Source organism: Onychostruthus taczanowskii, unplaced genomic scaffold (genome assembly GCF_017590055.1).
Source record: "Onychostruthus taczanowskii isolate IOZ18803 unplaced genomic scaffold, ASM1759005v1 scaffold240, whole genome shotgun sequence".
In the NCBI taxonomy this organism is placed as follows: Eukaryota; Metazoa; Chordata; class Aves; order Passeriformes; family Passeridae; genus Onychostruthus; species Onychostruthus taczanowskii.
This window is the reverse complement of record NW_024499685.1, coordinates 273,543-299,779: the sequence shown is the minus strand read 5'-3', so window position 1 is coordinate 299,779 and position 26,237 is coordinate 273,543. Positions and strand designations below refer to the sequence as shown.

The following is a 26,237-nucleotide window of genomic DNA, read 5'->3' as shown; positions in this document are numbered from 1 at the left end:
AGGGGAGTGGGAGATACGGCTGGGAAATTGGGATAAAAAGGAGGCTGCATCATCCAGCACTTTGAGAGACCCCATGGGGAAATTCCCCATGGCCTCTTGCCTTTTTCCATGAATAAAATTACAAGACTCTTGTGTCTCCTCTGTGCAAGGAAACCTCTTGCAAGGTGAATTTTTCTGCTCAAATGTTCGATAGCAAAAATGTTGTTCCACTTGAATCCTACGCGCTATGCTTAGCTGCAGCCAGAGTCTCAGCCACAAAATGGCAGCTCTGCCTTTTACACCCCCGGTACTGAATCAGCCAAATACATATGCATAAGCAGTCACACATGTAAAAAAAAATTTGCTCTATATCCCTGAGCCCTCCCAAAGCCTGCCAGTTGACGCTTCCTTGCTGTCTATTGATGGAGACCTTCCTGCAGTGTGATTGGAGGTGAGGTTTTGTCATGCCACGCCTCCCCAGCAATAGCTTCTCCCATTCCCAACTGCCCAGGGACACAGGTACACGCCCTCCCTCCACATATCCCTGACAAACCAGGGCTGTCCGGTGGCAACAACACAGAGAGGGGGAAAGGGGATTGTGAGGAGAGCAGTGGGTGTCCAAACAGCTACAATAACATAACCATGCATCAACAAAACTTCTCTTAACATAGACACAATATTCATCCCTCAATTGGAAGAGTCAATCATCATATTGCCCATCTATACCAAAGCTGTGGCTGCCCCTTCCCAGGAAGGGTCCAAGGCCAGGCTGGGTGGGCCCTGGAGCTGCCCAGGGAAGATGTCCCTGCCCATGGCAGGGCTGGCACCGGACGCGCTTTAAGGTCGCTCCATCCCAAACCATTGCAGAGCCCCTGGGGCTGGCATGGGGCGGGGCGGGCGCTCGTGTCACGATCTGTCCTAAGGACGTGATTCATGAAGGTTCTTTTCACTGATCTCAGGGTTCAAAAACTGACACGACAAGGGGGTTTTGCAGTAAAATCAAAACAAACACACTTTTATTGAATAACAACAACAAAAATGCGTTGGGGAGAAGGGGAATGAAGAGAAGGGAAAGAATAAGGAAAAAGAAGAGAGGAAAAGAAAGGAAGTGTATAGCTACCAGACATGTGGATGACAAAGTCCCTCGAAGTCCAGTTGATGAAGAGCCTGTCGTCTTCACGTCAGGGGAGATCTCAAGGGTACCAGTCAGCTCTAACCTCTTTTATAGTCCTTTTTGACTGGGGGGAGGACAGACATTTCAAAACAGTCTATTGAGAAAGGGTACAGAAAGTCCATCAGCAGTCCATCAGCAGTAGGCGTTGTACAGCAAGTCCATCAGCAGCAGGCAAGAACCATTGTCTTCTCGGTCCAGTGGTCGCTTGCAAACTTGCTTTGGTTACCCGGCATTTCCCACACATGCCTTCCCCCACCCCATGGTAGGGATTTCAGTCTCAGTCTTTTAGGGAAGAAGACGGGGCTTTTCCATGTAGGGGGTCAATGTCTCAGTCCTTGAGAGGAGAATCTTCTCACATCTCTGTCACCGTGGTTGATGTATGGTGAATGGAGGGTCTTTTTGTGGTGACCACCGAAAAGGTCATTCCACAGAGAAAGTCCAGCCAAGTCAGGAGGGTGGAGAAATTCCAGGGCCAGCGTTGCTAAGTGATGCAGGCGAAGGAGAGCACACTGCCCCTTCTCGGGTGCAGTGTTCCATGAGTCGAGCAAACACACCCGTAGACAATAATTTGGTTTGGGGGACAAGTCAGACCTGGATTTTCAGAACAGGATCTTCTCCTTTCCCCGGTGGTCTCAACTTTCATCATGATCGAGAGGCAAAGAATGAGGGAAATTTCGGACAGACACAGCTCGCAGCGCCAGCAGCTCGTGCTGCCGCCTGCTGTTGGCACCCGGAACTGCAGCCGGGAGCGGCGCATGCGCAGTGCTGCTGATTTCCCATGCTCTCTGCTGCCCTCCTGTGGACAATCCCCAAACTGCAACTGCCAGAATCCCCAAATCCCAGAATGGGTCAGGCTGGAAGGACCCAGAGTGGGCACCTGGCCCAACCTCCCAGCTCAGGCAGCGTCATTGCTGAGCGCAGGATTGGGTCAAGACCAGCCTAGAACTGGACACAGCACTGGACAGAGCTGGACATGGCACTGGATAGAGCTGGACAAAGCACTCCTGATGTGCCTCGCTCGGAAGGGCAGGGACAGAACACTAGCTGACCTCCTGGCCTTGCTCTTCCCAACATCCCCTGGATCCATCCTGGTTACAGGCCACATGGCCAGCTCCACTGGTCACCCACCATCATGCCAGGTCCTTCTCTAGAGCTGCTCCAGCAGGTCCCTCCTGCCTGGAGAGGAACAGGGGACTGTCCCTTTCCAGGGGCAGGACCTGCCCTCCCTCTCTTGAACCTCCCAATTTCACAGAACAACAGAATCACAGCATATATCCAGGCTTTAAGGTCCCCCTGAAGTGGCAGGATGCTCTGCCTGGAATATGACCAAGGGTTAATGCCCCATTTGTGGCCATTGGGGCTGCACTGAGTGCAGCCTGGTCTGGTGCTATTTTTGCTGCTGAATTGGCCCAAAACCAGCCCAAACACCCAACCCCGAAGTGACAACTGAGGATGAAGCACCAGTGCTGGGTGTGGCTGTGCATCATCTGACCCTGGGAATACCCAGTCCCCTCTCAGACAGAGATTCCTCTCCCCTGTTCCTGCTTGGAATGAAATGCCTGTGAGGTTCCTGCCTCAGGAAGGGAATGCTCCCCAAGGATTCTCCCCAAGGCTGAGAGAAAGACATGCTCCCACGAGTGTTGGTGTGGGAAGTGACATGGAGCCCTGCTTAGGAATTGTCACTTTTGGATGGCTGTGGACAGAAAAATTTGGACAGATTTACTTAATAGAATTGTTTTGATAATATTATTTAATAGAATTGCTTTGCACAATGGCCTTGGTGGCCACATTGGTCACAGTGGCTGTGGTATCCTTGTGGCTCCTGCAGTCCTGATGATCAAGGTGGTCGCAGTGGCCTTGGTGGTTATTGTGACCATGGGGCCAGAGTGGCTGTGGTGGTCGCAGTTGCAACAGTGGTAGTGGTGGCCCTGGAGACCTCATGGTGGCAATAACTGCCAAGGCGGTCACAGTGGCAGTGCTGGCCTCGGTAGCTTTTGGGGTCTTATTTCCCTGGGGGTTTTGGTGGTCTTGCTGATGATGGCGGCCACAGGGATGGAGTGACCTTGGCATCCGTGGTGGCCATGGGTGCCACAGGGACCACAGTGACCCTAGTGAGCCTGTGGCCCTGGTGGCCTTGTGGCTCAGAGGATCCTGGTGGCCACTGCCAGGGCTGTGGTGGCCAGGAGGAGTCCTCTGAGGTGGAAGGGGGCCATGGGGATGCTCCTTTGACCTGGGGGACAAAGAGGTGGGTCAGGGGGACCAGGGAAGGAGTGAGGTGGTCAGGGACAGCCATAATGGGGGGGTTAGGGGTGACAGGAGAGATGGAAACCATGAGGTGACAGGTGACAAGGTGTCAGGGAGGGGTATGGGGTCCAGGGGTGTAAGAGGTATCAAGGTGGGCTTAGAGGTGACAGGGGTTAGGGGTACTGGGAGGTGCCATAGCAGGTGGCAGGGGGTGACGGTTTCAGGAAGTGACCTGGAGGGTTCTGGTCTACCCATGTCCAGCACACAGGGCCCGGCCCCACAGAACTGCCTTTGGTGGGGAGGGACAGGCTCAGTACGGGGACGTCCCTGTTTTTGTCTCTGTATCTGTCCCTGTCCCTGGCCTTACCTGGCAGGGATGTCCCTGTCCCGGTGCCCCCCCGATATGGGAGTCCCCTTCCCTGTGCCCTGTCATGGGTGTTCCTTTCCCTATGCCCACAGTGGGTGTCCCCAGATTGTTGTCCCCAGCATGGGGTGTCCCTGTCCCCAAACTCTCAGTGAGTGTCCCCACAGGTGGCAGGGATTCCTGTGTCCTTTCATGCGTGTCCCCTGCCAACAGTGGTTGTCCCCAGCAGTGGGTGTCCCACTCCCCACACTGTCAGCAGGTGTCCCCAGCACTGGGTATCCCCTGTCTTTGTCCCCAGCTGTGGGTATCCTTGTCTGCCACAGTGGTTGCCCCTGTTGCTGTCCCCCATCTGCAGTGAGAGTCATGGTCCTCTGGGCCTTATCATGGGTGACCCCAAGGCCACAGTGGTTGTCTGCATCCCCCTCCCGGCTGTCCCCTGTGGTCACCTCACAGCAACGCGCAGTTGTATTTGCTGAAGGTCCTGGCGGAGCGGAGCCAGATCCATGTCCTCTTCCCATCCCAGATGATTTTGGTGACCTCAAAGGTTTCGAAGGGTGGGATCAGCACCTCTCCTTCCCCTGGATACATGGAGAACTTCCGGATGTCCACACCATGGCACGTGTGCACTTGGAATATTGTGTCTGTCCCAAAGTGCAGAGCAATCTCTTTGCTCAGCGACGTCGATGTGAATTGACCAAACCGGACCCTCTGGCCACGCTGTGCCTTGAAATTAACATCACGCAGGCCCCGGAACACGCGGTGACACTGCCCATTCTGGGCATGCCTCAGTGTCACCAGTGCCTGGGTCAGCAGGAAATGCAGCGTTTTGAAGTGGAAGTTGTCCCGGTATTCCTGGTGGGAACGCCCGGCCACGTGTACAGCTGCATTGAACTCCTTGTACAGGTACTTCATTGTGTAGGCCATGACAGCAACAGCCTGGGCTGGGGACGCCAGAGGGGACACAGGGGAGCCCCTCTTGCGCCACTCAGCCTCGGCCTTCACCCAGGTCTGGGCAAAGAGAGGATTCTTCTGGAACTCAAAGTTGTGGAGGGATGGCAATGCCTTGGTCATGGCAGGGCCACAGCCCCGGTACTGGTCATCGAAGGAATCCTGGGCCATATCTAGGGGCACCACCTTGATGGCTGCCGTGGCTACAGTCATTGCCAGCAGTGCCAGGGTGTGAGCCAGGAGTGCCATGGTGGGGAGGGGCCACCAGGAGTTGTGTGGGGCACTGGGAAACAAAGAGGGACAAACAAAGGGGACACTGAGGTGACACCGGGGTACATGGGAAGGATTCCTCAGTGTGGGGCTGAAGAGGGGAACTGGGGTCAGCCCTGGGTGAGCAGAGGAGGCAGCCCTAGACAGAAGAGCCCTGGACGCATCCTGGGATGCTGATCCCAAATCCTGGGGTTATTCCTCCACTGCCCAGTGTCCTTCAGACCCCCAGGACAACAATCCCACTCCAATGCTCCCATGTCTCCAACCACTGGTGTCCTCCTAGTGACCCCCGGCACTTGATCCAAATTCTGGGGCCACACCCTGTCCCCCCAGCAGTGACACCCCGGATCCCACCTCTGTGCCCCCCTCCAGTGTTGTCCCTGTGCCCACCAGCCCCACAACACCACTCCCAGTCCTGTGTCTCTTCCCCTCTAATGTCAACGCACCCCCTCCACTGTTCCCCAGCCCAAACCCTGGGGACAATCCCTGACCTCCCCAGTATCCCCTCAGTACCCCACCAGTCCCCAGTCCCAATCCCAGTCCTGTGTTTGTCCTTCTGATGTCCCCCCAGCGCTCCCCAGGAACTCAGTCATGCTCCCACACCTCTTTAGACCTCTTGTGATCCCAGGCCCCTCAGGAACTTCACTCAAATTCATAAAGCCACTCCCTCACCCACACCACTGTCCCACTCAGCCCTCTCCCACACACAAGATCGGCTCCCAGTCCCATGAGTCCTTCGGTGTCACCCCGGGACCCCAGCTCAAATCTGGGGATCACCCCCTGTCCCCACAATGTCCCACGGGAGCCCTCCGTGGCCTCAGTCCACAATCCCAGTCCCATGTTCCACCCTCGAGTGTCCCCAGTGTTCCCCTAGTCCCCAATACCGAAATTGGCCGGAGTGAACTCCCAGATGGAAATGCAGGTATCAGAAAGCCGGAATTCTTTATCAGCTCGGAATCACAGCGGATCTCTCCTGGTCCTGCAGCTCAAGGGGGGACTTTGCCACAGGGTATTTATCCCCCATAATTATGAATATTCATTACAATCAGCTTCTTATCTCCTACAGAAACAGAATTTTCTCAAGAAATAATTTGCATGGCTCCACCTCTTTCTGCAAGTTCTTTTATGGTACTGGAGGGCCATAAAAATGGGGTCTCTGGGGGCCATTTTCACTGTGTGCCCCAATATTCCAGATGACCGCACCTGGAACTTTTCCTTTGTGTATGTGCTGCTCCTTCTGTGTTATAGAACTTACCAAAAAATGCTCACTCGAGTTCCCTTTACCTATTTCTCCACAGGCTTTAGCCATGTTCATCCTGCACATCCACACTTTTACACACTTTTCATGCTTTTGCCAGTCAGTCTTCAAGCTCTATCCAGTGCCTTCAGGGGAACTGAACCTTTCTATTTTATTTCTATCAACTGACACTTCAGAGGACCTGTGGGGTGCTTTTCCAAACAACTCAATCAGCCAGGATTGGCCTAGATGAACGTGAGCTGTAGCAGAGACTGTTCTCCTCATCCATGAGGCCAGGAAATCCAATGTGGAACAAAAGTTTATGGTATATACTCTGCTCACTGTAACTGCAAGAAGATGTGGAACAAGGGGAGGAGCTCGATGTGTTACAAAGAGCTCTGGAATTGGCAGCAGAAAAAGAGCAAACATAGGAACTCACTTGCCATCTGCTTTGAGCATTGCTCATGCCCATGGAGCCATAGGGAAAGAAAGAAGTCAATTAACAGCACAGGGATCTCAGATTAAATATAAACAACAAATATTGTTCTTTCTTGATTGCATCCAGCTGCCCAAAGAAGTGGCAATACTACAATCCAGGGCACACCAGCTTGGGGATTGACAAATCCATTTGGGAAATAGACTGGCAATAAAGCTGCACGAGAGGTTCCGCGACAAAGCATCCTGGTGTTAATTCCTGAGAAAGGAATTTCAGCCCCAGAAGTGAGGCCTGGATAGAGTTGAGCAGATTGAAAATTGGCTGCTTATCTAAAAGCCTACAATAAAGAGGGTGTGGTTAATCCCAGTAGCCTCCACGTTCATCCTGCATATCCACAATTTTACTTCCTTTTCTTGCTTTTGCCAGTCAGTCTTTCAACTCTGCCCAGCGCCTTCAGGGGTACTGACACTTTCTTTTCTTTCTCCTCTTTCGTACCCCCAGCACCCCAATCCTGCTCCAAGTGCCCCACATCCCCCCAGTGCCCCCCACTCCCACTCCCCACGGCTCACTGAGTTGCTGCCACACCTCAGATACCAAATGGGGTCCTCTATCAGATGAAATCCCTGTAAGCACCTTGAACCGGGAGACGATCTCTTGGGAGAGTACCTGAGTGACTTCCCTGGCCTTGTTGGTGTGACAGGAGAAGTTCTGGACCCCCAAGAAGCGATCCACCAACACCAGGAGATACCCGAGTCCACATTGTTGTGGTAGCTCAGAAAATCCATTTGCCAGTTATCATTGCCGCCGCTTTTAATGAAGAGATGGGACTACTGTTGGGCTACCGTTGGATTTATCGCTCAGATAAACATCAGTCTCAGAGGCCGTGAGATTTTAGAGGAGCAGGCAGTCGGGCATAGCACAAAGTAGTCACAAGTTCTTTGTTGCAAGACACTATGTAACTTTCTAATCCGATGGTCAGTTATTTTGCTTTTATGACCTATCACCTTCACTCACGTCTGCTGCACTGCAGATGTTTTTGCCCTTGGGCTTCTAACTCACGTGCACACATATGCTTATTATGACCCTTAAACTCTTCACTTACTCTATGCAATCACATTACTGTACTATAGAACCTTCACCATGTTACCCAATACAGTTTCTTACTTACTTGAGGCATATTCTTACTCACAACTATAGAAACATAAGTTTAGGATTTTTCTACTTAATGTCAGTGTACTTTATTCTTACATCAATTCAAGCTCCTTTCAAGGCTGCAGATCAAACCCTCCCTCCTGAATGCGTGGAAGTTTCTATCTTTCCATTTCCCACAGTCAGTAATGCCAGGAGTGTTTCCTCTTTCAGTGCTGCCTGGAGGGGATGGTTTTGAATCCAAAGGGCTCTTTTGAAAATGTATTGGACACAGGTCTGTAACAGACCTGACAATTGTGTTCTATGGACACTGAGGATCTGAGGCCACAGATGAGTCCCCATCACATCGATTCCCCAGAGCTCTGTTGTGCTTTTCTCCTTTACAAATTGCAGCATCAGCTGGGGAGGGCCTGACCTGGTTATTGGGAGTTACCTCTCACACATCTACCCTCTTTATTGTAGGCTTTTAGATAAGCAGCCAATTTTCAACCTGCCCAACTCTATCGAGGCCTCTTTTTTGGGGCTGAAATTCCTTTCTCAGGAATTAACACCAGGATGCTTTGTCGCGGAACCTCTCATGTAGCTTTATTGCCAGTCTATTTCCCAAATGGATTTGTCAATCCCCAAGCTGGTGTGCCCTGGATTGTAGCACAGCCACTTCTTTGGGCAGCTGGATGCAATCAAGAAAGAACAATATTTGTTGTTTATATTTAATCGGAGATCTCTGTGCTGTTAATTGACTTCTTTCTTTCCCTATGGCTCCATGGGCATGAGCAATGCTCAAAGCAGATGGCAAGTGAGTTCCTATGTTTGCTCTTTTTCTGCTGCCAATTCCAGAGCTCTTTGTAACACATCGAGCTCCTCCCCTTGTTCCACATCTTCTTGCAGTTACAGTGAGCAGAGTATATACCATAAACTTTTGTTCCACATTGGATTTCCTGGCCACTTGGATGAGGAGAACCGTTGCTGCTACAGCTCATAGGCAAAAGCACAAAAAGGAGGTAAAAGTGTGGATACGAAGGATAAACGTGGCTGGAGCCCATGGAGTAACAGGTAAAGGGAACTTCAGTGAGGGTTTTTTGGCAAGTTCTGTAACACCAAAGGAGCTGCACCAACCCAAATCAAGAGTTCCAATACAAGGTCATCTGGGTTATTGGAGCACTACGTAAAAACTACATCGAGAAACCCCATTTCTATGACTCTCCAGGACAATAAAAATTATTTCCTAAAAGTGGTGGAGTCATGCAAATTATTTACAGAGAAAAGTGCTGTTTTTTTATCAGGTCAGTAGCCCATTTTTATGAATATTTTAAATTATGATGTATAAATACCCTGTAGCAAATTTACCCCCTTGAGCTGCAGGAACAGGAGAGATCCACTGTGAGTCCGAGCTGATAAAGAATTCCAGCTTTCTGATACCTCCAGTTCCATCAGAGAGTTCACTCCAGCTGATTTCGGTATCAGGGGCTGGGAAGGAATGTGGGACTGGGATTGCAATCCTGGGGGGACCCTGGGGAGTGACAGGACTGGGATTGGGGTCATGGGGTGCCCTGGGCAAAAGTGAAAGGGGACACAGGATGGTGGGAGTGGGATTGGGGACATGGGAGGGACTGGGAGACATTGTGGCACAGGAGGTGATGCCCAGTTTTGGGCTGAGGTTCCTGGGTTGACACCAAAGAAATTGGTGACCGGGAGTGGAATTGGTATCTGGGGACGGGCCAAGGGGGACACTGGGGGTCTCAGGGAGTGACTCTAGGATTTGGGTCAGGGTCCTAGGGAACCTGAGGAAACTTGAAATCTTGGGAGTAGGATTTGGCTTCTGGAGCGGCCAGGAGGACATAGTACTGTGGTATTGGGATTGGGGTCCCTGGGGGGCTGAGTGTTCCAGCCAGGAATACCAGGACAACTTCCACTTCAAAACACTGCAATTCCTGCTGACCCAGGCCCTGGAGATGATGAGGCAGAGGCAAGCTCAGATACCATGTTGTTGGGACATGTTCTGGGGGGTGCGTGGGGTCCCCTTTGAGGCACAGCATGGTGACACCATCTGGTTCGGTCAATTCGCATTGGCGTCACAGAGCAAGACATCTGCCTAGTGCTTCGGGATAGACACGGTGTTCCTGATGCACAGGTGCCACAGTGTGGAAATCTGGAAATTCTCCTACTATCCTGCTGAGAAGGACACGCTGATCCCACTCTATGAGACCTTCAATGCCACTGAAGTCACCCCAAAAGGGAACAAGGCACAGATCCAGCTCCACTCCTCTGGGACCTTCAGCAAATACAGCTGCGAGTGGTTGTGAGGTGATGCCACAAGGGACTGTCTGGGGGAATGGGGACACCCACTGTGGCCGTGGGGACACCCATGACAGGGCACAAGGAACAATGAAACTCACTGGACATGGGGGACAGGGACACCCACTGTGGACAGGTGACACCCATGAGAGGGTACAGAAGGTGGGGACATTCACTGAGAGTTTAGGGACAGAGACACTCACTGCTGGGGACACCCATTGTGGGAATGCAGAGAGGGGACACCCATGACAGGGCACAGGGATGGAGATCCCCATAACTGGGAAGGACCAGGGACAGGGACAGCCCTGCCAGGGGACAACAGGGACATGGACAGGGACAGGGGCCGCCCTGTACTGTCCCTCCCCACCAAAGGAAGTGCTTTGGGGATGGGCCCTCTGTTCTGGAAGCGAGTGGACCGGGACCTTGCATGGCACTCCCTGAGCCCCTGTTACTCCCTGGCCTGGGGCCAGGATGGATCCAGAGGGCATTGGGAAGAGCAGGGCCAGGAAGTGAGGGTGTGACCGGGGCGGGGCTCGGCAGCGCCAGCAGCTCGTGCTGCCGCCTGCTGTTGGCACCCGGAACTGCAGCCGGGAGCCGCGCATGCGCAGTGCCGCCTATCTAAACCGCCCTCGGTGCTGCCCTCCTGTGGACAATTCCCGAACCGCAGCTGCCAGAATCCCCAAATCCCAGAATGGGTCAGGCTGGAAGGACCCAGAGTGGGCACCTGGCCCAACCTCCCAGCTCAGGCTCATCCCTGAGCAAAGGATTGGGTCCAGAGCAGCCCAGAACAGGACATGGCACTGGGCTGAGATGGACATGGCACTGTGCCTCACTGGGCAGGGCAGAGGGGCACGATCAACCCCACACCTCCTGGCCCCACTCTTTCCAATACCCTCTGGATCACCCCTGGCCCCAAGACACACAGCCAGCTTCACTGATCACCCACCAGGTCTGTCGCCCTGATTTTTTAGCCTGAGCAAAGGATTGGGTCCAGAGCAGCCCAGAACAGGACATGGCACTGGATAGAACTGGATACAGCACTGGGCAGAAATGGATACAGCACTGGACAGAGCTAGACACAGCAATCCTGATGGGCCGCACAGGGAAGGGCAAAGGGGTACAAACACTGCCTGACTTTCTGGGCCTGCTCTTCCTGGTGCACTCTGGATCCCTCCTGCCCCCAGGCCACATGGCCAGCTCCAATGGTCACCACCCAGCAAGCCCAGGACCTTTTTTACAGCTGCTCCAGCAGGTTCCTCCCAGCCTGGACAGACACTGGGGACTGTCCCTCCCAAAGGGACAGGACCTGCCCTTCCCCTCTTGAACCTCCCAATTTCCAGCCTGTAAGGTCCCCCTGAAGTGCAGGATGTGGCAGGATGCTCTGCCTGGAATGTGGCCAAGGGACAATGACCTATTTGGGGCTATCGAAGGATGCTCTGCCTGGAATGTGGCCAAGGGACAATCCCCATTTGTGGCCATCGGGGCTGCACTGAGTGGAGTCTTGTGCTGATTTTGGCACTGAATTGGGCAAAAACCAGCCCAAATCACCAACCCCAAACTGACAACTGAGGGTAAAACACCAGAGCTGGGCCTGGCTGTCATCACCTGACCCTGGGAATGTCCAGTCCCCCCCCTGTCATGGATGTTGTCGCCCTCATGCCCACAATGGGTGTCCCCGAATTTGCAGTCACCAGCACTGGGTGTCCTTCTCCCCACAAACACAGTGGTTGGCCCTGTTCCCCATGCTCAGTGAGCCTCATTGTCCCCTGTGCCATATCATGGGTGTCCCCAGGGCCACAGTGGGTGTCCCCATAGCCCCAGGCTGTCCCCTGCGCTGTCACCTCACAGCAGCGCGCAGTTGTAGTTGCTGCTGGTCCCACTGGAGCGGAGACTGATCCATGTTGTCTTCCCATCCCGTGTGACTTCGGTGACCTCAAAGGTCTCGTATGGCGGGATCAGCACCTCCTCCTCCCCTGGAAACACGGAGAACTGACGGATGTCTGCGCCGTGGCATGTGTGCACTTTGAAAATCGTGTCTGTCCCAAACTGCAGAGCAACTGGTTCACTCAGCGACGTCGATGCGAATTGACCGAACCGGACCCTCTGGCCACGCCGTGCCTGGAAACGAACTTTACGCACGCCCCGGAACACGTTGTAACACTGGGCATTCTGAGCTTGCCTCAGCGTCACCAGTGCCTGGGTCAGCAGGAAATGCAGCGTTTTGAAGTGGAAGTTGTTAATGTATTCCTGGCGGGAGCGCCCGGCCACGTGCACGGCCGCGTTGAACTCCTTGTGCAAGTCCTGTGACGTGTAGGCCATGAGAGCCACGGCGTGCCATGGGGACGCCAGAGGGGACACAGGAGAGCCCCGCCGGGTCCACTCAGCCTGAGCATTATACCAGCCCCTGGCAAAGAGAAGATTCATCTGGCGCTCGAAGCTGTAGAGTTCCGGCAACTTTGCATACATGGCAGGGACACAGCCCTGGTACTGGTCATCGAAGGAGTCCTGGGCCATGTCCAGGGGTGAGACCTTGGGTGGTGCCAGGAAGGCCACGGTGGTCACGGTCATTATTCGGGGCTGTGCATGTCATTCATTTCCAGGCATGGAGTGGTCAGTCGCGTTTGGTCAATTCACATCGACGTCGCTGTGCAAAGAGAGCACCCAGAAATACGGAACAGACACCATATTCAATGTCCACATGTGCCACAGTATGGGCATCCAGGCTTTTTCCTATGATCCCAGCAACAGTGAGGTGTTGGTCCCACCCTTTGAGACCTTCAAGGTCACCAAAGTCACCCCCAATGGGAAGAAGACGTGGGTCAGTCTCCGCTCCACTGGGACCTTCAGCAAATACAGCTGCGCATGGCTGTGAGGTGATGCCACACAGGACAGCCTGGGGCCATGGGGACACCCACCCACTGTGGCCTTGGGGACAGCCATGATAAGGCACAGGGGACAATGAGACTCGCTGGGGGTGGGGGACAGGGGCATCCACTGTGGTTGGTGGGACATGGACACCCGCAGCTGGAAACAAGGACAGGGATACCCAATGCTGGGGACAGCCACAGTGTACAGGGCACACCCATGACAGGGCACAGGGGCTGGGGACACTCCCTGAGACTTTGGGGACAGGGACAACACATGCTGGGGGCACCGAGTCTGGGGACACCCATTGTGGGCATGGGGACAGGAAGGCACACGACAGGGCACAGAGATGGGGATCCCCACCTCTGGGAGGGAACACGGACAGGGACATCCCTGCCATGGGACAAGGGGGACAGGGACAGAGACAGGGACAGGGACAGGGACCCCCCAGACCGACCCTGTCACTACCCACCAAAGGCAGTGCTGTGGGGATGGGCACAGTGTGCTGGATGTGGGTGAGTCAGGACCCCCTGTGGCACCCCCTGTTACCCCTTTGGCACACCCTGAATCCCCCATGGCACTCCCTGAACCCCCCATGGCACTCCCTGAACCCCCCATGGCACTCCCTGAACCCCCCATGGCACTCCCTGAACCCCCCATGGCACTCCCTGAACCCCCCATGGCACTCCCTGTTCCCTCCCTGGCACTCCCTGACTCCCCCTGACCCCTGTCACCCCTGAGACCACCATGACACCCCTGATCTCCCTGGTTCTTCTATCCCCCCATGCTGCCATCAGACACCCTGTCACCTCATGGCTCCCAACTCACCTGTCACCCCAACCCCCCCATTATGGCTGGAACTGACCCCTTCATTCCCCACTTGGCTGCCCTCACCCCACTCTTTGTCCCCCATGTGGGAGCATCTCCAGGGACCCCTTCCACTTTGGAGGATCCCTCCTGGCCACCACAGCCCTGGCAGTGGCCACCCGAATTCTCTGAGCCATCAGGCCACCGAGGTCACTGTGGTCACTGTGGCAATCGTGGCCACCATGATCACCACGAATCCCTCAGCCACAAGGCTGCCACAGCTACCCTGGCCAGTGTGGCCACCAAGGCCACTGTGCACAGCCATTTTATTAAATAATTCTATCAAAACAATTCCATTAAAGAATTCTGATAAAGCTGGTGGAAAGATATTATTCTTCAGCAGGGCTTGATGTCACTCCCCACAGCAACACTCGTGGGAACATCTCTTTCTCTCCATCTTGAGGAGGATCCTTGAGGAGCATTGCCTTCCCAAAGGAGAAATCTCACACACATTTCATTCCCAGCAGGAATAGGGGACGGGAATCACTGTCGGAGAGGGGATGGAATAGAAAAAATAGTTAAGGGGTATCCTGAGGGTGAAGGCGCACTCTTGGCTGCGTGCCAAGACACACCTGGCCATAATCTTTGCTTTACTGTCTTTGTCTCCTATTGTCCTTTATTAAACTTCTTGAATTTTCACAGGAGTGTGAACATGTATTTCATACTTAGTGACTGTAGGACAAAACTGTCATGTGTGTTACAGAGCAATGCCTGATGTGCTTTAAAAAAATCCTTTTGGATTCAAAACCTTCACTGCCAGGCATCACTGAAAGAGGAAACGCTCCCAATGAAAACTGCGAGATCTGCTGTGAGTGTGAGCTGATAAAGAATTCCAGCTTTGTGATACCTCCACTTCCATCAGGGAGTTCAATCCGGGTGATATCGGTACCTGGGGCTGGGGGACACTGGGGAGGGACATGGGTTTGGGATTGTGCAGTGGGGCCATGGGAGACTCCAGGGGGACATTGTGGGAGCAGGGAGTGACCTCTGGATTTGGGTTGGGTCCTGGAGTGACATGTAATGAGTAATGGGATTATGGCAGGGACTTGGGTTGGGGAGAGGTATATGGGGGACACTGGGGCTGATGAGGGAATGTTTTAGGGGTCACAAGAGGGTTGCAGAGGATCTAGGAGGACACTAAGGCTTGAGGACATGGGACCATGGGAGTGGGATTGTAATCCTGTCGTTCTGAGGGGAGTTCAGGAATGACCCCAGGATTTGGGATCAGCATCCCAGGATGTGTCCCGAGGTCTTCTAGCTGAAGCTGCCCCTGCCCCACAGCTGACCCCCAGAGAGGAACTTTTGCCATGTGTTGCTTTATGCCCTAAGTGTTCCCTGAGTGTGTCCCTCTTTGTCCCCCAGTGTCCCACACTGCTCGTGGTCTCCCCTTCCCGCCATGGCCCTCCTGGCTCACACCCTGGCACTGCTGGCATTGGCTGTGGCCACCGTGGCCATCCAGGTGGTGCCCCTGGACTTGGCTGAGGACGCCTTTGATGACCGGTACGAGGGCTGTGTCCCTGCCATGAATGCAAAGTTGCAGGAGCTCCACAACTCCGAGTTACAGATCAATCCTGCTTTTGCCATGGGCTGGGCAACCGCTAGAGCTGAGTGGGAGTGGCGGGGCTCTCCTGTGTCCCCTCTGGCATCCCACTGGCAGGCCTTGGCTCTCATGACCTACACGTCGCAGGACGTATACAAGGAGTTCAACGCCGCCATGCGCAGGGCCGGGCGCTCCCACCAGGAATACCAGGACAACTTCCACTTCAAAACGCTGCACTTCCTGCTGACCGACGCCCTGGAGACACTGAGGCACGCTCAGAACGAGCAGTGTCACAACGTGTTCCGGGGCGTGCGTGGTGTTCGTTTCCAGGCACAGCGAGGCGACACGGTGCGGTTCGGTCAGTTCACGTCGACGTCGCTGAGCAAAGAGGTGGCTCTGCAATTTGGGATAGACACGATTTTTGAGGTGCGCACATGCTACGGCGCCAACATCCGTCAGTTCTCCATGTATCCGGGGGAGGAGGAGGTGCTGATCCCGCCCTTCGAGATGTTTGAAGTCAGAAAAGTCATCTGGGACGGGGAGAGGACATGGATCAGTCTCTACTCTGCGGGGTCCTTGACCAAACACAACTGCGAGGTCAGTTAGGTGACAGCACAGGGGACAGCCACTGGGGACACCCACTGTGGCTCTGGGGACACCCAGGGACAATGACACTCACTGGGCGCATCGCCACCGCCACGGGGAAGGATTTGATAGGAAAGATGGGTGGTGATGTGCCGCTTCTCTTTTCCTGGCTAGCTGATGATAAGAGAGGGGGACGGCAGTTTCCCCCTGGAGCTTCGTTAAATCCCAGTTGGAGACAAAAGGAAAAACAGCACTAAGGAAAACCACCAAATCACAAATCAAACCATAAACCTACTAATAAAACAAAAAGCAGGATACAACAGTGATGGCTTTGAAAAACGACTCAGAGGGCTGGGGGTGTTTAGGAGATATTGATGACTGTGTCTTCAAAATGGGTCTCTACAGACATGAAGTTTGTCACAGATCCTTGGTGGTTTGACCAGAACGTTTGAAGTCCTGAACTTTCGGCTAATAAGAGAAATCAGTCCCCACAAAGTCTATTCCATACCCCAGACAGCCTGGACTTCTGAACTTTGGGAGAAAATGTCAGGTTCAAGGGGGATGTGGGGTAATTGTTTTGGGACCGCTGCACCTTCCCGGTCCCTCAGCCAATGGGGAAAGGAAGAGGGCAACATGAGGCTGGGAGTTTGGGATAAAAGGAGCCTGCACGTTCTAAAAGCTTGAGAGAGAAACCCCACGGGGGTATGGCTGTGGAAACTCTGTCCCTTTATTCCAATCAAGTTTCAGGACTGCTTTGTGGACACTTGGCTTTTCACAGTGTGGCTTTTCCTCACATGCTGGAGGTGCTGGGTAGATCTTAAAGTCTGACTGCCAAAAATGATAAAAGGATGTGAAAGAATTTACGCAGGACAATAAATGTGGCTCAAAGCAGTGGAGAATAAGATGAAGGGGAACTCCAGTGGGGTTTTTGACAGGGCCTGTAACACAGAAGGAGCAGCGCCTGCCAAAAGCGGAAGTTCAGGCGAGGTCATCTGGAATATTGGCGACTTCAGTAAAAATGACTTCCAGATGACTTCTTAGGAATTCTCCAGGAAAATAAAAGAATTCTCGGAGAGAGGCGGAGCCATGCCTCTTATTTACAGGAAATGTGCTGGTTTTGTATCTGCTAAGAAGCCCGTTTTAATAAATATTTATAATTACAGTGGATAGAAGTGGCAAAGTCCCCCTGAGCTGCAGGACCAGGAGAGATCTGCTGTGAGACCAAGCTGATAAAGAATTCTGGCTTTTTGATACCTGCAGTTCCATCAGGGAGTTTGTTTCGGTATTGGGGCTGGGGGGACTCCAGGGGACACTGGGACTAGGGGAGAAGGGACCATGGCATCGGGATTGGGGCCCTGGGGGACACTGGGGAGACCCTGCAGGGGAATGGGACATGGGGTTGGAGTCCTTGGGGAAGCTGGGGGACACTGGGGGACGTGGGACTGGGGTTCACTGAGCTCCGGGGGGCAGCAGGGGGGGCCTGGGAGTGTGACTGGGGCCATGGGAGGGCTTGGGGACAGTGCAGGGGGCAGGGGGTGATCCTGGGATTTCAGTTAGGGTCCTGGGGTGTATCATTTCCAACAATTCCAAAAGTGAAACCAGACTGGGAGGGGTGTTGGGGTCTGGGGGTGGGCTTAGAGGGACACTGGGGGTTCAGGGAGTGACCCCAGGTTTGAGTTGGGGTCTTGGGGGGGGGGCTGAGGGGACCCCAGGGGAATGTCACAAAACTGTGGGAGAGGCATTGGGGTCTCTAGGATGACTGGAGGACACTGGGGCACCCAAGAGTGGCGCTAGCATGTGGGATCAGGGTCTCAGGCCATGTCCAGGGGTCTCCTGGCCAAGGCTGATCCCCCTCCCCCGGGCTGACCCCACTGTCACTCCCCAGCCTCTCACCAAGGAAGCCTCCCCATGTCCCCCCATGTCCCTCAGTGTCCCCTGTCCATTAGTGCCTATCAGTGTCCCCTCAGCATCCCCTGGTGTCCCCCAGTGTCCTCCCTGTGTCACACAGTCTGTCCTCTGTGTCCCCTCTGTGTCCCCCAGTGTCCCACAGTGGTCACTTTGGACTCTCCTCTCCATGGCCCCCCTGGCTCAGACCCTGGCACTGCTGGCAATGACCGTGGGCACTGCGGCCATCACGGTGGTGCCCCTGGACATGGCCCAGAGCTCCTTTGATGACCAGTACCTGAACTGTGGCCCTGCCATGGCTGAGGCCTTGCCGGCCCTCAACGGCTCCGAGTTCCAGGAGAACAAGGAGTTTTCCCAGGTCTGGGTGAAGGCCACGGCCGAGTGGCAGAAGCGGGGCTCCCATTCGTCCACTCTGAGCAAAGACCAGGCCATCGCCCTCATGGCCTACACGATGACGGACGTGCACAGGCAGTTCAACGCCGCCGTGCGCGAGGCTGGACGCTCCATAGACACAGCATCCCAAAATCCCTGCATACCAAATCCCTCCATCCCCATACCCCAGCATCCCCAAATCCCATCTGCTGTAGGCACAGCATCCCCAAATCCCTGCATCCCCAAATCCCAGCATCCCAAACCCCAGCTGCTGCAGACACAGCATCCCCAAATCCCTGCATCCCAAATCCCAAATGCTGCAGACACAGCATCCCCAAATCCCTGCATCCCCAAATCCCTGCATCCCCAACCCCAGCTGCTGCAGACACAGCATCCCCAAATCCCTGCATCCCCAAATCCCTGCATCCCACACCCCAGCTGCTGCATCCCTGAGCCCAGCTGCCACAGCCCCCAGCTGCATCCCACCGTGCCAGCTGTGCAGCTCGTGCTGCTGGCTGTGCTCCAGGCTGAGCCATTCCAGCCCTGCTGAGTCTCCCAGCTCTGCTGCAGGACATGCCCAGGCCTGGCAGCAACCCCCCGAGCGAGGGTTTTCCCTCCCTCGGAATTCCCTGCTGCGGTTCCCTGGACATCATCCTGCTTAGATCGGCATTTCTTAAGTGACAGTCAGAAATTTGATCCTTGCTTGCCTGGCATATCAAAAGTTTACCAAAATCTGCTGCTGGCTCACCTGATGTATCCGCTCCAGCTCCTTTAATGCCTTTCCTGCAGGGAGCCTCATTTCCTAAAACAAAGCAGTTCCTGGAGTTTTTGTTAAAGCTTTATTTTTCAAACCTCCATCTTCAAAGTGGTGCTGGAGAAATGTTCCTCCCTTTTTCTTTGTTCACTGCAGCCCCTCACAAAGGACCTGGAGGGGCTGGAGCATGTCCAGGGAAGGGATGGAGCTGTGGAAGGGTCTGGAGCACCAGGAAGGGCTGAGGGAGCTGGCGGGGGCTGCTCAGTGCAATTAAAAAAGGATAAATAATCAGTTTGGGGCCAGTTCCAAAGTTCCTGATTTGACGTAACACAACTTTAGCATTGGGAGGAAAAAAAAAAGAAAAAGAAATAGGAAGAAAAAGGATGAAAAATAAAATGGAGAAAAGGGGACTGAGGCAGCACCACCCATTTATTTATATAAAAAAAAAAAAAAAAAACTGGTGTTTCGCTCAGGAAACTCATTTTTCTTTCAAATCGGGGATTTTCCCTCTTTACCGCTCATCTCCTGGAGCTGCGGTTCGGGAATTGTCCACAGGAGGGCAGCAGCGAGCACGGTAAATCAGCAGCACCGTGCATGCGCGGCTCCCGGCTGCAGTTCCGGGTGCCAACAGCAGGCGGCAGCACGAGCTGCTGGCGCTGCCGAGCCCCGCCCCGCCCCATGGCGGCCCCGGGGGCTCTGCAATGGTTTGGGATGGAGCGAGCTTAAAGCGCGGCCGGTGCCAGCCCTGCCATGGGCAGGGACATCTTCCCTGGGCAGGGACATCTTCCCCGGCCCTGGCTGCTCCAGACACCGCCCAGCCCGGCCTGGAAGGAAGGAAGACGGTCCCACTGCATTTTTGGGATGTTTTCTCTAAACTCCAGAGCCTCCTTTCAGAGGTGGCCCCAAACAGAGCTGCTCAGTGATTTGTGCAGCTACCCCAGAAAGCTCGGCGCTGCCAAAAACAGCAGCAAAGCTGCTGTAGGCACAGCATCCCCAAATCCCTGCATCCCATACCCCAGCTGCTGCAGACACCCCTGCATCCCCAAATCCCTGCATCCCCAAATCCCTGCATCCCACACCCCAGCTGCTGCAGACACAGCATCCCCAAATCCCTGCATCCCCAAATCCCTGCATCCCCAACCCCAGCTGCTGCAGAGCATCCCCAAATCCCTGCATCCCCAAATCCCTGCATCCCACACCCCAGCTGCTGCATCCCCGAGCCCAGCTGCCACAGCCCCCAGCTGCATCCCACCGTGCCAGCTGTGCAGCTCGTGCTGCTGGCTGTGCTCCAGGCTGAGCCATTCCAGCCCTGCTGAGTCTGCCAGCTCCGCTGCAGGACATGCCCAGGCCTGGCAGCAACCCCCCGAGCGAGGGTTTTCCCTCCCTCGGAATTCCCTGCTGCGGTTCCCTGGACATCATCCTGCTCAGATCGGCATTTCTTAAGTGACAGGATCATTTCCTCCAGCCTCCTGCTGGATCCCAGACCTGTGGAATTCCTGAGCACAGGCTCAGCGCAGTTCCTCTGGATCAGGGCTCCCCCCCAGCACCCCCAGTTCCTCGCTGTGCCAGGACAGGAGCCCCCAAGGGTGAATCCCCCTCCCCAAGCTCCCCCCTGGCTCCATCCCAATCCCCTGGGGCCCATCCTGGAGGGAAAGGGCTGCTCCTGCCCCGAGTGTGCCTGGAGGGAGCTTGGGGCTGGGCAGGGGCACCCACAGCACCTCTGTGGGCCAGCCCTGCTCCCCAGGGTGCCAAACTGGGCTGAGGAGGTGCCAAACTGGGCTGAGGAGGGGCCAAACTGGGCCGAGGAGGGGCCAAACTGGGCTGAGGAGGGGCCAAACTGGCCCGAGGAGGGGCCAGTGCAGTGCCGGCCCTGTGCCAGCCCGGGCCGAGGTGGTGGCAGCCCTGTCACACACACACACACACACACACACAAGTGACACTGCCTTTGTTTGCGTTTTTATCTCAACTCCCCAGACCCCAGATCCCTGTGCCCGCCCTGGAATGTCCTGGAATGTCCTTTACACAAAAACCCTGGGAGGCAGAGGGGGCAGGGCCGGTCCCCAGAGTAGAGCTTGGCCAATGCCTTGGAACAGAGCTGGGCTGATTCCCTGGATGCGAGCTTGGCCAATTCCTTGGAACGCAGTTGGACCATTTCCCTGGATCTAAGCTTGGACAAACCCTGGGACCAGAGCTGGGCCAATTCCCTGGATCTGAGATCAACCAGATGAGCCCTGGGATCACAGGTAGACCGATTCCCAGGAGCCAAGCCCAGCCAAGCCCTGGGATCAGAGTCAGGCCCATCCCCAGATCCAGGCCCTGGGATCAGAACCGGGCCCATCCCCAGATCCAGGCCCTGGGATCAGAGTCAGGCCCATCCCCAGATCCAGGCCCTGGGAGCAGAGCCGGGCCCATCCCCAGATCCAGGCCCTGGGATCAGAGTCAGGCCCATCCCCAGATCCAGGCCCTGGGATCAGAGTCAGGCCCATCCCCAGATCCAAGCCCTGGGATCAGAGACGGGCCCATCCCTAGATCCAGGCTCTGGGATCAGAGACGGGCCCGTCCCTAGATCCAGGCCCTGGGATCAGAACCGGGCCCACCCCCAGATCCAGGCCCTGGGATCAGAGACGGGCCCATCCCTAGATCCAGGCCCTGGGATCAGAGACGGGCCCATCCCTAGATCCAGGCCCTGGGATCAGAGACGGGCCCATCCCTAGATCCAGGCCCTGGGATCAGAGACGGGCCCATCCCTAGATCCAGGCCCTGGGATCAGAGACGGGCCCATCCCTAGATCCAGGCCCTGGGATCAGAGACGGGCCCATCCCTAGATCCAGGCCCTGGGATCAGAGACGGGCCCATCCCTAGATCCAGGCCCTGGGATCAGAGACGGGCCCATCCCTAGATCCAGGCCCTGGGATCAGAGACGGGCCCATCCCTAGATCCAGGCCCTGGGATCAGAGACGGGCCCATCCCTAGATCCAGGCCCTGGGATCAGAGACGGGCCCATCCCTAGATCCAGGCCCTGGGATCAGAGACGGGCCCATCCCTAGATCCAGGCCCTGGGATCAGAGACGGGCCCATCCCTAGATCCAGGCCCTGGGATCAGAGACGGGCCCATCCCTAGATCCAGGCCCTGGGATCAGAGACGGGCCCATCCCTAGATCCAGGCCCTGGGATCAGAGACGGGCCCATCCCTAGATCCAGGCCCTGGGATCAGAGACGGGCCCATCCCTAGATCCAGGCCCTGGGATCAGAGACGGGCCCATCCCTAGATCCAGGCCCTGGGATCAGAGACGGGCCCATCCCTAGATCCAGGCCCTGGGATCAGAGACGGGCCCATCCCTAGATCCAGGCCCTGGGATCAGAGACGGGCCCATCCCTAGATCCAGGCCCTGGGATCAGAGACGGGCCCATCTCCAGATCCAGGCCCTGGGAGCAGAGTCAGGCCCATCCCCAGATCCAGGCCCTGGGAGCAGGGCTGGGATCAGCCCCGGGGCGCAGTTCATGCCGAGAGGTCGCTGTTGTCGAACCTCTCCTGGTCGTAGACCTCGGCCACCACCTTCCTGCCCGCGAACCAGCGCCCGTTGAGCGCCTGGATGGCCTTGTGAGTCTCTGAGGCCATGGAGAACTCCACGAAGATCTTGACGATGATCTCGGCGTCCTCCTCCTCGCCCTGCTTCTCCTGGTAGATGATGACCCTGTTCACGGCCCCGAACTTGCCGCACTCCTCCGTCACCTCTCCCTCCAGGTCGTCGTCGATGTCCTTGGGGTCCACCATGTTCCGCAGCACCATCACCGTGGACTGCAAGGGAGGGAGCGGGCAATGAACGCCTGGGGACACGCAGGGGCACAGCCCAGCACCCCAAACCCCAAACCCCACTGCTGGGCACGGCAGGCACGCCCCAGGACCGCTGGCTCAGGCTCTCAGGGACGAACGCTGAGTTTCTATTGCTGCCTGGCAACCCGACAAAGGAGGAATGAGGAGGAGGACTTCATCTTATTAGAAGGCTAATTCATTACTTTATTCTACTGCGAGTTTCTATTGCTGCCTGGCAACCCGACAAAGGAGGAATGAGGAGGAGGACTTCATCTTATTAGAAGGCTAATTCATTACTTTATTATGCTGCATTATGTTGCATCTAACCTGAATCTGCCAAGCACTTGCTCTGCAAACTCTGCACTCATCTGGTGACTGCCCACACACACTCTTGGCACTGACAGGCCAAGGAAACAAACCACCATCACTCTGGGCAAACAATCTCCATAGTGCATTCTACTCTAGTTCTACAGCACAGGCGCAGCAAATGGTCAGAACTGTTTTTCCTCTCTCTGATGTTCAGAGAATGTGAAACTCAGAAATATTCTTGGGAAGAACTGTGCCTTGCTTTTCTCTGTGAAGAGAAATGCGGCAACAAGTTTGCAGGCCGGTGTGCTGCTGGCTGTGAGGAGCCAGCCCCTGGATCAGAATTCCTCTGGGCTGGGAATGCTGTGTGCCATGTCCTGGGACACACCCTGGAAGCACAACGAGCCTCGGGCACCACTCTCATTTTCCCTGTGCTGCTGCCAGCCAGGTATGTCACTGTCATATTTTCTGGAAAAATCCCTTCGCCAGGATCCTCTCCTGGGAAGCTGAGAAGCCTCAGAGAAATATGTACACAATAATTATCTGATTTGCTTCTCCTGCTTTGGGATGTGCTAGGTGATTGCTTCATTGGTTTCATGTGAATTGTTTTTACTTAATGACCAATCATAGTCAAACTGTGTTGAGACTGGGGAGAGTCACGAGATTTCATTAGTGTCTTTCTAGTTTTCTGTCTGTATCCTTTCTGTAATCTTTAGTATAGTTTGGTTTAGTATTCTTTAATAACATAATATCCTAAAATAATCAATTAGCCTTCTAAGAACATGGAGTCAGATTCATCATTTCCTCACCTTTGACAGGAGACCCTGAAAATAGCACACAGGCATAGCATTTTTGGCTTCTTTCACAACTCTCTTTGTGTTCCTTTCCTGCCCTCCCGGATTCCCCAGGTGCTCTGCGTGCTCCCAACAGGACACACAGGTAGGTCACACCCCTTCCATGACTGAGCCCCTGGGGATCTCAGATCAGAAGGGACAGCTGCAGGTCACCTGGCCTGAGCTCCAGGGCCACGTCCAGGTGGCCTCTGGGGACCTTCAGGGACAGAAATCCCAGCACAGGCTGTGCTGTGCACCTGGCACACCTGGGGCATTCCAGGCTCCACGTGAACACATTTCCTGTGCTGCTCCTCACAGCCCAAACCAAGGGCACTTGCAGGCTCAGAATTCCAAACAGGTTTGGATGGAGCATTACATTTAAAAAGTTTTGGGTTTTTGGGGTTTTAAATTTTTTCAAACATTAAATAAGACTATTTAGGTCTGCTCAGCTTTTCCCAAGCCAGGCTGTCCCACGGATTGAGGTGGTTGTGGCTGCTGGGACAGGAGCTCCAAGGTGTGTTTAACTTCCCAAGGCACCCTTGGGAAAAGAGGGAACCCTCAATCCTTGGGGAATGCTGCCAGCAATGTCCCTCTTAGCAAATGGGGAAGAAATACTGTAGATTCCCTGTAAAAGGTCAGGGAATCTGTCAGGAGACTCCAGCAAAGGAACAAACTGGACATGCCCAGGCAAGATCACCAAGTCCCCTCCAACAGCCCTCACAAAAATCCATGAATCCATTGTTCTGTTTAATGTTCTATTTCTATCCCTCTTTTTGTCCTCTTCCTCACTGCAATTCCCATGAACTCCTGTTTGATCGACACCTCAGGGATTCACAGAATCAGTTAAGGTGGGCAAAGACCTCCAAGACCAAGGAGTCCAACCCATGACCAATGCTCACCTTGTCACCCATTCTGGGGGTTCCTCTGGGATTCCAGACAGGACTCACCCCACTACGGAATGTTGTGGGGCAAAGGTAAACTTGGTTCTTGGGACAGACTGGCCTGGCCTGTGCCAGTCCCACCCTTCCAGCCCAAAGGCCACCAGGGTTTGATTTTGTGACAGAGTTTGGTCAGAGACACCTCACCAGGGCCTGCTCTGAGCCCTCCAAGGGACTCGGGGAAGATCATGGAATGCCAGGATGGTTTGGGATAGAGGGACTAAGAGCCCATCCATTCCTACCCTGTGGCACGGGCAGGGACACCTTCCACCATCCCGGTGGCTCCAAGCCCTGCCCAGCCTTGGGCACTGCCAGGGATGGGGCAGCCACAGCTTCCCTGGGCACCCTGTGCCAGGGCCCACCAACCCTCATTACTGGGATATTACATGGAATGTTAGGAAGGATTCCTTCCCAGTATCCCACCTCACCCTGCCCTCTGGCAGTAGGAAGCCATTCCCTTGTCCTGGCACTCCAAGACCATGTAAAACAATCCTGAAGTGCAAGGCCAGGTGCCCCTGAGTCTCTCCAGGTGTTCCCTGAGTCCCCCGAGCTCAGAGGAACCTGCAGGTGCCCCTGAGCTCAGAGGTGCTGAGGGTGTGGGTGAGCTCAGAGGTGCTGTGGGTGAGCTCAGACCTGCCATGGGTGAGCTCAGAGGTGCTGTGGGTGTGGGTGAGCTCAGAGGTGCTGTGGGTGTGGCTGAGCTCAGAGGCACTGTGGGTGAGCTCAGACCTGCCGTGGGTGAGCTCACAGGTGCCGTGGGTTGCTGTGGGTGCCCCTGAGCCCCCTGCCCTGCAGAGCCCAGCCTGGCACACAGCGGGCAGCTGTCCCCTGCTGTTCTCACCTCCTGCTTGCGGAGCAGCTTCTGCATGACCATGTGGCGGGCGCTGCTGCCCGAAATGCTCATGTGCTCCTGCTCGCTCAGCATCTCCGGCCGCTCCGACTCCTGGAACACCTCCTCCTCCTCCTTCTCCTTCTTCACCTCCACCAGCCCCAGCGCCGGGGGACTGGCCAGGATGGGATTCACAACCCCCACCTGCGGGATGGTCACCGGGATGGGCGGCCGGGCAGGGGTCACACCTGGGAGAGCATGGGCACAGGAGGATGGTCAGTGACAGCTGGGTAATGGTCAGTGATACCTGGGCAGAGGTCAGTGACAGCTGGGCAGAGGTCAGTGACAGCTGGGCAGTGGGCAGTGACACCTGGGAAACATTCAGTGGTACCCAGGCCATGGTCAGTAACAGCTGGGCAATGATCAGTGACATTTGAACAGTGGTCAGTGACACCTGGACAGTGGTGACACCTGGGAAACATTCAGTGGTACCTAGGCCAAGGTCAGTGACAGCCAGGCCATGGTCAGTGACA

General features: G+C 55.1%; 5 protein-coding genes across 7 annotated transcripts in view; 2 read left to right on the top strand and 3 right to left on the bottom strand.

Annotated features, from left to right (window-relative positions):
* Positions 1 to 4,208: 4,208 nt before the first annotated feature.
* LOC121336736 (NAD(P)(+)--arginine ADP-ribosyltransferase 2-like) lies at positions 4,209 to 4,958 on the bottom strand. The gene has a single exon (XM_041406114.1). It carries the CDS (start codon positions 4,956 to 4,958, stop codon positions 4,209 to 4,211), a length of 750 nt encoding a protein of 249 aa, XP_041262048.1.
* A 6,980-nt stretch (positions 4,959 to 11,938) lies between these two features.
* Positions 11,939 to 12,664, bottom strand: LOC121336735 (erythroblast NAD(P)(+)--arginine ADP-ribosyltransferase-like). The gene has a single exon (XM_041406113.1). The coding sequence runs from the start codon at positions 12,662 to 12,664 to the stop codon at positions 11,939 to 11,941; it is 726 nt and encodes a 241-aa protein (XP_041262047.1).
* Positions 12,665 to 15,224: 2,560 nt separating this feature from the next.
* LOC121336734 (NAD(P)(+)--arginine ADP-ribosyltransferase 2-like) lies at positions 15,225 to 15,974 on the top strand. Its single transcript, XM_041406111.1, has one exon. The coding sequence runs from the start codon at positions 15,225 to 15,227 to the stop codon at positions 15,972 to 15,974; it is 750 nt and encodes a 249-aa protein (XP_041262045.1).
* Positions 15,975 to 16,713: 739 nt separating this feature from the next.
* LOC121336733 (GPI-linked NAD(P)(+)--arginine ADP-ribosyltransferase 1-like) lies at positions 16,714 to 19,710 on the top strand. Its single transcript, XM_041406110.1, has 3 exons — positions 16,714 to 17,235; positions 17,994 to 18,372; positions 19,540 to 19,710. The coding sequence occupies exons 2-3, from the start codon at positions 18,028 to 18,030 to the stop codon at positions 19,708 to 19,710; spliced, it is 516 nt and encodes a 171-aa protein (XP_041262044.1). The 5' UTR covers positions 16,714 to 17,235; positions 17,994 to 18,027.
* A 2,642-nt stretch (positions 19,711 to 22,352) lies between these two features.
* Positions 22,353 to 26,237, bottom strand: part of PUF60 (poly(U) binding splicing factor 60) — a 28,373-nt gene continuing 24,488 nt past the window's right edge. For 2 of the 3 annotated variants that reach the window (XM_041406102.1, XM_041406104.1), the window contains 2 exons: positions 25,717 to 25,952; positions 22,353 to 22,783 (listed from right to left, as the gene is read on the bottom strand). In XM_041406102.1, the coding sequence (XP_041262036.1) occupies positions 22,484 to 22,783; positions 25,717 to 25,952 (536 nt within the window). In that variant the 3' untranslated portion in view covers positions 22,353 to 22,483. The remainder of the gene's footprint in view (positions 22,784 to 25,716; positions 25,953 to 26,237) is intronic. The other variant, XM_041406103.1, reaches the window with a different exon arrangement.

Excerpts from the sequence above, each read along its gene's own strand:
- LOC121336736 (XM_041406114.1), bottom strand. The coding sequence starts at position 4,958 with ATGGCACTCCTGGCTCACACCCTGGCACTGCTGGCAATGACTGTAGCC.
- LOC121336735 (XM_041406113.1), bottom strand. The coding sequence starts at position 12,664 with ATGACCGTGACCACCGTGGCCTTCCTGGCACCACCCAAGGTCTCACCC.
- LOC121336734 (XM_041406111.1), top strand. The coding sequence starts at position 15,225 with ATGGCCCTCCTGGCTCACACCCTGGCACTGCTGGCATTGGCTGTGGCC.
- LOC121336733 (XM_041406110.1), top strand. The coding sequence starts at position 18,028 with ATGGCCCCCCTGGCTCAGACCCTGGCACTGCTGGCAATGACCGTGGGC. Across the intron at positions 18,373-19,539 it reads CTGGACGCTCCATAGACACA|GAGGGCAGCAGCGAGCACGG; the intron begins GCATCCCAAAAT and ends AATTGTCCACAG.